This window comes from Trachemys scripta, chromosome 7 (genome assembly GCF_013100865.1).
Source record: "Trachemys scripta elegans isolate TJP31775 chromosome 7, CAS_Tse_1.0, whole genome shotgun sequence".
Classification (NCBI taxonomy): Eukaryota; Metazoa; Chordata; order Testudines; family Emydidae; genus Trachemys; species Trachemys scripta.
The window spans coordinates 24,900,814-24,913,822 of NC_048304.1; the positions used below are offsets into that span (position 1 = coordinate 24,900,814).

Consider the following 13,009-nt stretch of genomic DNA (forward strand, 5'->3'; position numbering starts at 1 on the left):
CTGTTAGATAGAGTAGTTCCACATCTCATTCTTGGTATTTAAATGGCCTGTCACCATAGTAATTAAGCGCTGGTCTACATATAATATGACCTAGAGCAATCTTATTTTTTCCTCTTAAAAGTTATAAGGATGTCCACAGATATTTGGAGTATATTTTGGACTAGCTCCCTCAATTTCTCACCTATTGCCATATTTTGGGGACGAGTTTAGAGAGTATTGGTTGAATTTTGCATGTGTGGCATTTGAATACCATCCGATGCAATGTTAATGCAGAACTTGGAAGATGTAAAATGTGAATTATGATTAGGCCCGGTGGGTGATAAAATGGAGACCCTTTCTCTAATGGGACTTGAACATTTCAAAAGGGCACATTATTGGATACTGTCGTAAGATCAGTCACTGCTGTATGGGAGGAAAAGGCAATGCCACTATGCACTGAATAATGCTTTGGATATACTTATGTATTAATTATGAATTTGCACTACAATACAGTGCAGTACATAGCTAAACATTTACAAACCCTTACATTTCTCAAAGCTAGGAACAGTCAAGTGTGCAAAATTCTGCAGAAGAAACAAATAGATATATAAAAATGAGCAGTTCAATAAACGTGACAGGCATTAATAGTATTTATTTTTTCATAATCAAGTTTATATTCAGGTAAGTATAGATTTTTATTTATACATGCATCTGTATCACATAATTCAAAAGTCCATTTCCCCCTCAGAAAAATCTATAAACTTTATAAAATACAGATTGGACTAGTATCTTATGACTCATAGCTTCTTACAGGGTGTCTACTCAAGTACTGAACAAAACTAATAAGCAGGTGGGAAATATGCATTAGTAGCTGTATTAATCGGTCTGACACTATCAGGTTGTGCTGGTAAAACTTCTGTACCCATCAATTCTGTTCATTAACATAACTGCAGTTCTTTAGAAAGTGCGATGCATGCATGTGACAAACCAAACAAGATGTGCATTAAAACAGCCAACTAATGTAACAAGAATGTTTTCCTTTTCTGTTCAGTCTTCGATAGTTCCAAAAATAAATCCGCTCAGTTTTGTTTTTATTAAATACAATAAAGTGTTTCACTGAATATATCTGGGTAACATTCCTGAATTACTGACAGAATCAAAATACATTTTGACAACATAGGGCTTTAGCTATTTCTGAAATTGTATATTTAGTGGAAAAAGAACAAAATCATATTAGTAATGTGCTAATTTTTTTTGGAAGCAAGCATTAGAAAAAAGACTAGATTTTTTTTTAAAGTAAGTCTGTACAATAATCTTTATTTGAATTAAAGCCAACTTTGAACTTTTTATTAGTGAACTCAAGTTAACTGAAGCCCTGGCTAACATATTTAATATCTATATTTCTGAGTTTAAACCAATTATCAAATTGATACTAGGCATAACCATTTGAGATGATGATTGCTTTAATACAAATATTCAGGGAAAATTTTTATAAGACTCTTAAAAACATTGAAAAATTACTTATACATCACTAGAACAGGACCAATCCAGTACATTATAAAATCACCTGACTATATTTTACAAAATCCTAGGTTTGCATATAAACATTATGGAACACCAATGCAGGCACAATGGCATAGTGACAATATTTTCATGCCAAATTATACATCACTGTAAGCACAAGAAAATTACCTTATTGCCTGTAAAGAAACTTTGGGGGTTCTAGTAAACAAGAGAGTTTGTGACAGAAAGCAAGGGAGGAAAGACAAAGTAAGAAGGGTCAATTATTACAATGGACAATGTGTCTTTCCTGAATTCACTCAATACATGAAAAAGTTCTCTCTTAAAAACGCTGAGTAAGATGCAGACAATGGCTGTCTTTGTTTGTGTGTGAATTATAAAGGAATTAACTTGCAGAAGTTGTGATTAAAGAAACATTACAGATTTATTATTCTCACTTATAACAAATGCTTCAGGTTTTTTTTCCTGGGGGTGGTGCTGGAGGAGGAGGTGTTGGAATACAGTGTGTATTGTGAGATGCAGAGTCATTAAAACAAAACAAAACAAACAACCCCTTAAACCTATCTGCAATTCTTCAAATTACGCAAAAGTGAAAAACAGACTACCTGCAGGTCAGGATAGACATTTTGTTTAATGCTTGCGATGAGATTATTAATCACTAATTAAACAACCCTACCTTCTTCTTAAACCCAGTGCAACTGTCAATTCTAATTTATAAAAATAAACATACACATAGGGCTTATATCCAGAATAAATCCACTGAAGACTAATTATCTCTAGAATTACTCTGAATTTACACTCATGTAATTGAGCACAATTGACTAGATTTCAGAAGAGGAAAAAATCCGCTAATTCCTATTGTTAAAACATGGAGTCAATGCCAGCATCATGATTACTGACAATGTTTCATCTGATTTTCTCTTCCAGACCCCAGAAATAATGTAATAAACTACATATGCAAATACGTTTCTTAATTGACTGCATTCAGTTCCTGAGGGGACAACACCATGAACCTTTTAAACTTGATCAGAATGGCAGTGTCAAAGAAAAACTTTTCCTGGCTATGAGGCGGATATACACACAGCATAACACAATGCATTACATAGCCATAAATGCCCATCCTTACATACATAAAGAATGTATGTAACAATACCTAGGTTACCCTGAAACATGTGAACATCAGCATTTACCTCTTAGATGAATAAAACTGGATATTCACCTGAATAAAATTTAAGTCTACATCATGCAACAAGCATGCTAACTACTTATTTTTTTAGTTAAGTGGTGACAACTATGAGGATACAATTTAGCAATAAAAAAGATGATTAATTCTAACCAACGGTATTGCCACAATACATGTGTGTTAAATGGCATTTTAAACCCTTATTTCTAGGTAACTGAGCTTTTAAAAGGCCAAACATACTGGTTTCACATGTTGTAGGACCATGACTTCAGGTGCTATAGATAATATAATTTACCCAGTAGCAGAAAGATGGGAGGGCAAAGTATTTAAATAGAAGTGAAAACTGAATGAAGAGTTTCTAATCAATATTTCAACATTCACTTTGATAGCAATCTACCAACCATAGCCAAACATTAACGTAGGAAAAGCCATGCCAAATTGGCTAACTTAAGAACATGGAGCTTATATGTTTTTTAAAAAAGTATTACTTATTAGAGTCTCTGCATGCCACTCAATCATTGTCATTTATTAAAAATTTACAAAAATCTTGGCAAAACCACTTTTCCCCCAATGATTGACTTAAATCTGTTACATATGGGGAAAAAAATCACCTCCTACAGCTCCCAGAAGCTAACCTGAAACCACTGTTTGAAAGGAGCAATTACATTTGGAAACTAACACACATTCACACATGTTCTGCTGGGTAAAATCCACTCCACATGGCCAAACAGCTACTTTGACATAGGCTATGTAACAATAAAGCTGGAAGGTAATACTACCCTTCATGAGAGTGGGATGGTACCTTATTAATCTGCTTTATACCACAGGGCTGATCTATCCTTCAACCACTGTCTACTAGTAATTGGCCTTGTTCTTCATCCTTCCATCTCCCTTAGCAGTGACTTTAGATCCCTTCCAGACTATGGCAGTAGGCTCACTAGCCCTACCTGCTTACTCACTGCCAGAGCAGGGGTACCTCTACACAGCCAAAGCTGTGCACAGGCTAGTCTACCTGAACTAGCTTGAATCCCAATAGTGTGGATAACCGTAGTAATGAAGACCGCACAATGCAGGGTTCAGTGCAAGTAGTACGAGCCCAGCACAGATCTTGTGTATATATTCTGCTAGCTCACGCATGCCACGCTGTTTTACCTGCTACTGTACTCTCAGTAGCTAGATTCAAACTAAGTCAAGCAGCCTAGCCCCACGCATAGCTTTTGTTGCGTAGATACACCTCAAATAAGACCAGTGCCCTGCCGTGGCCCAGCACCAAGAGAATTCATAATTCAGAGGGAAAAACGGTCGCTCCCAGTTGCTATGAGGCCAAGGGATACATGCATGAAGGGAAAGGCAGGAAATACAGGGTCTTGTAAAAAATTACCAGTACATGGCCCCATATACATGAGGCGTGGGTGGTTCTATCAGGGGTAACTCTGGCAAACCCCTCTCAGCTTTGAAGTAGTTCTGGGTCACAGATCCAGGCACCCCCATCTCTCAAGCACTGCAAACTAAGTATGCCTGACCTCTCTCACTACTAGCCTCATCTCCATCTCTTCACTTTAGCCCCCTAATCTCCTTGAGCATGCACTCTCCTCATGCTGCCTCCACTTCCTTCAATGCTCTCTCTGGATCGCCTTACATCTGTTTTTAATCCCCTGTAGGCAATTAAACTGTTTTACCAAGTCTAAAGACCTCTCTTTTCAGTCACTTCAAATACCTCCCGTTTCCTGGGGATCACCCACTTTATTCAATTCCTTTCTTAAGGTACTTCCAACATCAAGAAATGTGTTTTCAGCTTCTTTTTAGTAGCCAAGTCATGCTAAGATGCTAGAAAAAAGATGCTTCTCGCCCCTCAACTATCAGGCTCAAACAACTATCTATCATGACATTAATGCAGAAACTAAGAAACAAATGGAAGAGATGCAATAATATCAGGTCACATCTTAAAGACCTACATACCATAATAAATTCCACACACCCACAAACACACACACACCCCTCTTCCCTCTTATTCCTTGTAGAGCCTTTCCAGGCTTAAGTAAGTCTAATATTTATGCTAGGGTACTTTAACAAGAAATGAAATAGTCTAAATATCTATGACTCCCTGTGAGCCATGGACAGCTAGACTCAGGATAACTAAACCAGCTGGCTTAAAAGCCAAAGGATAAGAAAAAACAATAATCCCAAAATGTTTTTAGAAACTCTTAAAACATTCCCCTAAAATGGTTTCTGTGAAATATGTAGAAAAAGATTAGGCATTGACTATCATGACTGAAGTGACTTGTTTAACTTACAGAAAGGTTGAGAATAAATTAAACTATTTAGGTAGTGCTGATAATCAAAAATTAAATGGCTAATTTCCAAGGCTTTCAGTGGCCCCTCTGGGAGATCATCTATCCTGCTGACTCATGATTTAAAGTTGCTGGGAGTTGGGACAATTCAAAACCCTTGAATGGAGCAAGACCCACCCTATTCTGCCTGCTACTTAATGGCATCGCACCAGGCTCTCTCTCTCCTGTCCTGTAAACATGGCATGCTTATGAGTGGACAGAAGGGTTTGGGGGCCTGGGCCTCCTCCCTAGTTTCCTCCAGGCTGGGTCCCACATTCCCTGGTACAGCATATTTTCCAGGTGCTGGTGCTGCCTTGACCTAATGTGGATGCATTTGATGTCTGTAGGCTTCCAAAAAGGATATAAAGAATATGATGTATATTTCTTCCTAGGCCCAGGGCGCCATCTCAGTTCATTGACAATTACATCAGGTAAGGTACCTGAGATCTATTATAGTCATTCTGTAGGATCTAAATTTGTATTATTTGTTTTGCTTCCTGCTGTGACTGGATGTTTGCGCTACAGTTTTGAGAATCGAGATAACAATTCAATGCTATTTGTCATCTAGTTTGTTATCTAAAGACTGATAGGAACCCTATCCTGGCCAAACTGGTAAGTTGTGGCCATTTTCCAGGTTGCAGCCAAGTTTAAGGATTAGTGCAGTCAGTTAATGGGAATCCTGTATTACAAAATCTTCAAATAGATGGGAGTCCAACAACAGTTCCTTTTTGGCAAATAATTTGTCTCTAGCTTTAGACAACATCTAAACTAAAAGAAGGTCAATCTGTAATTCAAAGATATTTATCTAGATTAGAACACAGCCTTCTGAACACAATTTGTGCATCTCCCCTACAATACCATGTCAGTCAGGTGGAAATTAACTACCCCAGCAAAAGGATACTGGCAGAATAGCCCTCTAACAAGCTATACTAATTCTATGTAGTGTTCAGATATGCACACTGATTGGTATGAAAGTTCCAACAACCAATGGGAGCAAACAATCCCAATTCTCTGAAATATCCCTTCAATAAGAATAATGCAATAAAGCTTAAGGAAAATTTTAAATTGAATATCAAGAAAACTTCAAGTTGATACTGTCTCCCACATGAAGTGTGGTGGCTGTTGCACTTAATTGGCCAACCCACTAAGCAATCCTGCACAGGGACATAACTAGATCACTTAATAAACTAGAAACTGAAAAAAAACATGATTTCATATTCTTCCCGTGGGTTTTTGGAAATTTTTACTTGGATTTTAAGCAGGTAGAGGCGGCAGATCATGAGATGCAATAAGCATGAAGTAGGCTGTCACCTGGTCTCCAAGAAGGGGATGCTGGTGAAAAAAATATAAGTGAGCAAAGTTAGCCAGAAATGTAAGCAGCCAGAGCAAATTGCGGAGATAGAAAGTCCAAAACTCCTGGTGCCATCCAGCCTAGGATCAGGAACAGGGAGAAAAATCTGCCTTCGGATCTTCAAGTTGGCAAGAATAAATGGGCAGTCTTCTAGATTGGAGGATAGCTATTCATGGGAATGGCTGTAGACAGTAAATTGTATAATGAATAAGAAATGACATTTAGAACATGTAGAAAACCTTATATAAACTGGAAAATATACGTAAGTGGAAACTGACCCAGAGATACAACTGTATTTTCATGTTTAGTACATTTCCTCTCATTACTGTACTACACTAGATTTTCCCTGACACTGATACATAACTGCATCTTCTGTTCATTGGACTTCACTATATACAGTAATTGGTGCAAAAATAAATAAATTCTCTTACATTAACTGGTTTCCTATTCAGGATGATAAGGTCAAAGCACTTTTGATATAGTACAAAATAAGTTATGTACATCATGCAGTAGTATGGAGATCAGACTTAAGAGCTGTAAGCAGACACCTTTGAAAAATGCTTCACGCAGTTTAGGTAGAAAGTAGGATTTGTATGCTTGCACCCTATTGCTATTAAATATTTTTTGCAAAATACATTTACATGCAATGACCCAAAAACATCTTCCCGCTCCAAACTCTTTCTAGTAAATTTTGTGAACTGGTTCTAAGATATGTGGGTATTTAGCAGATCTTCAAACAGCTGGTTCAATCCAACATTTTCACAATGTTAACATACTTTTTATTTTAAAGTAAACCCCAAGTACAGGACAGTTAACTACAGTTCCATGACAGAGAACTGAGAATGTAGTACATTCGCTTCAAAATGAGAATACAGTGTTTATACCCACTGAAAGTAAAAGAGTTTATAACACAATTCCCCATGCACCAAGATGTAAATACATCTTTCTTATTCTTATCTAGGTTAAATGGAGTAAAATCTTTTTTACCATCCAAGAAAGTGTCCTAAGTTATATTAAAAAGAAAATGGACACAGTACCATCCAATTCAACATAAAACAAATATTAAAATCTCTCGCTCATCAATCTAAAATTATTGCACATTTATCTGGTGTTACTGAGGATTAATTTTTTTTATAAACCCAGAAACAATTCTCGGCAACAGTAATTAGATACAGCTTAGCATTGTGTCAGTTCAAAGCCCACTTTTGTTCCTCACAAAATGTTCTGTGTACAGCAATTTAAAGAACAATATTTCAGTGTACTGTTGAAGCCCAATCAGAAGATTAATTTTTGCTTCAAAACAGTCAGCTGTACAATCAGATAAGTGAAAAAAGTTTCCATAATTAAGAGAAGTCTGGAAGATGTAATTCTGTAGCAAACATGGCAATGTCACTATGCTTCTTTATGACACATGGAAGAAGGTACATATTTACATTAAAAGGCAAAGTTAGTTAATGAACGTTTAAAAGAAAAAACAACAAAGAATAATCTGGTCAGCATATTAAGTCAAGTCTTCTATATAATAAGCATATCCTCCACTTCTATTTTGTCTTTTTGCGTAATTTGTGCCATTTCACCACAGATACGTCCAAAGATTCCAGTTTTAACAAGATCAGTAGCCTCATGCTTCGGACTCTCTTTTCTTCTTCCCATCTTCTCCCAAATCACTGTCTTCTGACTGGCTACTGCTAAGGACTACAAATTGTCCCTCTCCACTGCTTTGAATGGGTCTACTGGAAGCAGCTATCAATCGGCTCTGCTCTTCCAAGTCCTAATATGGGAGGCAGGGAGGAAGGAAGAGAAGGGGGGAAAAATATTCACTTCAGAACTTTCCACAGTGAAAACAAATTCCAGTGCCCCTCTGCAAAAGGTGGAAATTATCTTATTTAGAGCTATGCACTGGCAACTTGATTAGTAAATGCTTTGAAGAGAGGAATTTAAAAGATTCTATAGGAAACCAAGAAAAAAACGGTTACTCACCTTCTCGTAACTTTTGTTCTTTGAGATGTGTTGTTCATGTCCATTCCAAGCAGGTGTGTGCGCGCTGCGTGCACGCCAGCTGGAAGATTTTGCTATAGCAGTGTCCGTAGGGTCGGTTTTGGTGCTCCCTGGAGTGGCGCCTTCATGGCGCTGTATATAGGGGCTAGCCGACCCTCCACCCCCTCAGTTCCTTCTTGCCGACACTCCGACAGAGGGGCAGGAGGGCGGGTACTGGAATGGACACGAACAACACATCTCGAAGAACAACAGTTACAAGAAGGTGAGTAACCATTTTTTCTTCTTCGAGTGACTGTTCATGTCCATTCCAAGCAGGTGACTCACAAGCCCAAATCTAGGCAGTGGGGTCGGAGGTCACTGCAGACTGGAGTACTGCGTGGCCAAAGGCAGCATCATCTCTGGCCTAGTGCGTGATGAGGTAGTGCGCTGTAAAGGTGTGGATTGAGGACGAGGTGGCCACTCTACAAATTTCCTGTGTCGGGACCTGGGCCAGGAACGCAGCAGAAAAGGCCTGCGCTCTTGTGGAGTGGGCCATGATAGGCAGGGCTGGTATATTGGCCCGACTGCAGCACTCCCGGATGCAGGTTCTGATCCAAGCTGAGATTTGCTGTGACAAGACCGGGAGCCCTTTCATCCTGTTGGCCACGGCGACAAAAAGTTGGGTTGATTTCCTGAAGGATCTTGTCCTTTCAATATAGAACGCGAGAGCCCTGCGAACGTCCAGGGAATGCAGCCTACACTCCTTCGCAGAGGAATGCGGTTTCGGATAAAACATCGGGAGAAAAATGTCTTGACCCATGTGAAATGGGGAAACCACTTTAGGGAGGAACGCTGGGTACGGCCTGAGTTGGACCTTGTCCTCGTGGAAGATGGTGTATGGAGCTTCAGATGTTAGAGCTCTGAGTTCCGACACTCTCCGGGCTGATGTGATAGCCACCAAGAACGCGACCTTATATGAAAGATATAACAGCGAACACGAAGCCAGCGGCTCAAAGGGGGGGCCTGTGAGGACGGACAGGACTAAATTGAGGTCCCAAGCAGGGATGGGTTGACGAATGTGCGGGAACAACCTGACAAGGCCCTTGAGGAAGCGACCAACGAGCGGGTTTGCAAACACTGAAGTACCCCCCGCTCCAGGTGGTGCTGAGACGGCAGCAAGGTGTACTCGAACCGAAGAGAGAGTCAGTCCCAGGTGTCTGAGATATAGTAAATAGTCCAGGATAAGAGGGATCAGGGCAAGCAAAGGAGCATGACCCCGTTGTGTGGCCCAAAGCGAGAAGCGCTTCCACTTGGCCGAGTACGTGGTCCTTGTTGAAGGCTTCCTGCTGCCAAGAAGGACCTGCCTGACCTGATGAGAGCATTGCATCTCCACGGGATTTAGCCATGGAGCATCCAGGCTGTAAGGTGGAGTGACTCCAGGTTCGGGTGAAGGAGGTGACCACGATCCTGTGTGATCAAGTCCAGTAGTAGGGGCAACCTGAGGGGCCCCCGCATAGACATGTGCAGGAGAGACGTGTACCAGTGCTGGCGCGGCCACGCAGGCGCTATCAGGATGAGCCGAGCGTGATGTCTGCAGGCCTTGAGGATTACTCTGTGAAACATGGGAATCGGGGGGAAAGGCGTAAAATAGCCCGTCTGCCCAAGAGAGGAGAAAGGCATCCGTTAGAGACCCTGGACTGCGTCCCATGAGGGAGCAGAATTGACGACACTTCATGTTCTCAGTGGAGGCAAACAGGTCCACCTGGGGATGACCCCAGAGCCAGAAAATTGAGAGGACTATATCCCAGCGGATAGACCACTCGTGACCCTGGAACGAGCGGCTGAGGGCATCCGCAAGCCCGTTGTGCGTCCCCGGGAGGTAGGATGCTGTCAGGTGAATTACATTCTTTACGCAAAAGTCCCATAACGCGAGGGCCTCCCGGCACAGCGGAGAGGAGCGAGCACCACCCTGTTTGTTGATATAGAACATCAGTGGAGTGTTGTCCGTTAGGACCGAAACGCACCTGCCTGCCAGATGGGATTTGAAGGCTATGCATGCGAGGCGCACTGCTCGTAATTCCCTGACATTGATGTGCAACGAAAGATCCTCTTGTGACCAAAGGCCTTGGGTTCTGAGGCCGCCCAGATGTGCACCCCATCCCCGATCCAATGCATCTATTATCAGGGATAGGGAGGGCTCGGGGTCAAGGAAACGCACTCCTGTGCGGACCTCCCGCGGGTCGAGCCACCATTGAAGGGAGTCCAACACTGGCCGAAGTAACATCACCACTAATTCTAGGGAGTCCCTGACTGGCCGATAAACCCCTGCCAACCAGGACTGGAGTGGGCGCAGTCTCAGTCTGCCGTGTCTCACCAAGTAGGTACATGCCGCCATGTGCCCTAGTAATTTGAGGCAGTTTCTTGCTGTGGTGGTCGGGTAACGTTGGAGGCCAAGGATAATGTTGGACGTAGTCTGGAATCTGGCCTCTGGGAGCTATGCCCTGGCATGTGTCGAGTCCAGAACTGCCCCTATGAATTCGATTTTTTGGGTTGGAGATAGTGTGGACTTGGCCTCGTTGAGTAAGAGGCCGAGCTCGAGGAAGGTCTGCCTGGTAAAGACCACCTGAGCCTCCACCTGCGCCTTGGTCCTGCCCTTGATGAGCCAATCGTCCAGGTAGGGAAATATCTGAATCCCCTGCCTGCACAGGAAGGCTGCCATGACTGCCATGCACTTCGTGAAGACCCTTGGGGCTGCTGACAGACCAAAGGGCAGAACCATGAATTGTAGATGAGCATTGCCCACGAGAAACCTGAGGTAACGCCTGTGCTGAGGGATTATCGCAATGTGAAAGTATGCGTCCTTTAAGTCGAAGGCGGCATACCAGTCTCCTGGATCCATGGAAGGAATGATGGAGGACAGGGAGACCATGCGGAACTTGAGCTTCTTTACAAACTTGTTGAGACGCCGCAAGTCCAGAATAGGTCTGAGGCCCCCTTTCGCTTTCGGTATTAGGAAATAGCGAGAATAGAAGCTCCTGCCCCGTAGCTCCTGAGGAACCTCCTCTACTGCCCCGGATGCGAGGAGGAACTGAACTTCTTGAAGGAGAAGTTGCTCGTGAGAGGGGTCCCTGAAGAGGGACAGGGAAGGGGGCTGGTGGGGCGGGAGGGAGGAGAACTGGATAGACTATCCCCTCTCTACCGTGCGAAGCACCCAAGCGTCTGATGTGATCCGGGCCCATGCACGATAGAAGGGGGACAGACGTGACGAGAAGGTAAGGTTGGACGGATCCAGGGTTCTGACTGGGAGGTCGTCCTCGACCAAGCCATCAAAATGGTGGTCTAGGCCCCTGTGTAGGCCTTGGCAGGGCAGATGACTGGCTGAAGGGCGGCTGTTGTTGCCTTCTCCTGCCCGTCCTTGCCCTTCTGCGCAAGGCATCCCCTCGATTTTGAGGCTGGTACGGCCGTGGGGCCTGTGGTGGCCTGAACTGCCTACGCTGGGTGACCGGGGTGTGTAGGCCCAATGAACGGTGGGTGGTCCGTCAATCCTTTAGGCTATGAAGCCTCTTATCAGTCTTCTCCGAGAAGAGCGTGGGCCCTTCGAAGGGGAGGTCTTGGATCGTTTGTTGGACCTCATGAGGGAGGCCGGAAACTTAAAGCCAGGCTCCGCGCCTCATGACCACACTAGTCGCCAACGTGCATGAGGCTGAAGCGGCCGCGTCCAAGGCTGCCTGGAGGGAAGCCTGGGTAATCAATCTCCCCTCTTCAACCAGGGCTGAAAACTCGGTTCGCGACTCCTGTGGAAGGAGGTCCGCGAACCTAGACAAAGCTGAGCACGTGTTATGTCCATACCGGCTCACTATGGCTTGCTGATTGGCAATGCACAACTGCAGGCCCCCCGTTGAATATACCTTGCTCCTGAACAGGTCCAACTTTTTGGCCTCTCTATTTTTGGGGGTAGCTCCCTGAAACCCTTGGCGTTCCCTCTGGTTGGCCGCATCTACCACTAGGGAGTCCGGGGGAGGGTATGTATAAAGATGTTCATAGCCCTTGATGGAACAAAATATCGCCTCTCAGTCCTTTTAGCCGTAGGGGCCAATGAGGCTGAAGTTTTAAACAAGGTGTGGGTTTTGTCCGTAATGGTCTTTATGAGAGGTAGGGCTACCCTGGACGGGCCCGACGGGGTCAGGATGTCCACCACCGGATCTGTATCCGCCTCGATCTCCTCAGTCTGGATCAAGAGGCTTTGGGCTGCTCGAGTAAGCAGCTGTTGGAGGACTCTATTGTCCTCTAGGGCCGGTGCCGCTGAAGTTCCCGCTACTGCCTCATCCGGAGATAAGGAGGAAGGCCCTCTTCAGGGGATCTCTTCATCTACCCCCTCTCCCGCTACGAGGGCCTGCGGCACACAGTACTCAGGCTGCGCGGCGGTGCGGGCTCAGGATGTGGCACCGTGGCTGGTACCGGGGTCGACACCGAGCGACGAGGCGTGCTGGACGGTGCCTGCGGCGTTGGGAGCAAGGTCCCTGTCAGTGCCGTTATTTGGCTGGGCGGTGCCGTGTCCCTTTGTGGCACACTCCTGTCAGATGGCGGTGCCGGTGGTGGTGGCATTAGCAGCAGGGCCGCCGACGTCGAACAGACAGATGAGGCTCGTGAGCGGGGTCCATACGCCTG

At 43.8% G+C, this 13,009-nt stretch overlaps 1 protein-coding gene across 2 annotated transcripts in view; it reads right to left on the bottom strand.

Moving 5' to 3' along the window:
• Window positions 1-615: 615 nt before the first annotated feature.
• The window catches only part of APPL1 (adaptor protein, phosphotyrosine interacting with PH domain and leucine zipper 1), a 54,909-nt gene continuing 42,515 nt past the window's right edge, over window positions 616-13,009 (bottom strand). The window contains exon 22 of one of the 2 annotated variants that reach the window (XM_034775297.1): window positions 616-8,135. In XM_034775297.1, the coding sequence (XP_034631188.1) occupies window positions 7,986-8,135 (150 nt within the window). In that variant the 3' untranslated portion in view covers window positions 616-7,985. The remainder of the gene's footprint in view (window positions 8,136-13,009) is intronic. The other variant, XM_034775298.1, reaches the window with a different exon arrangement.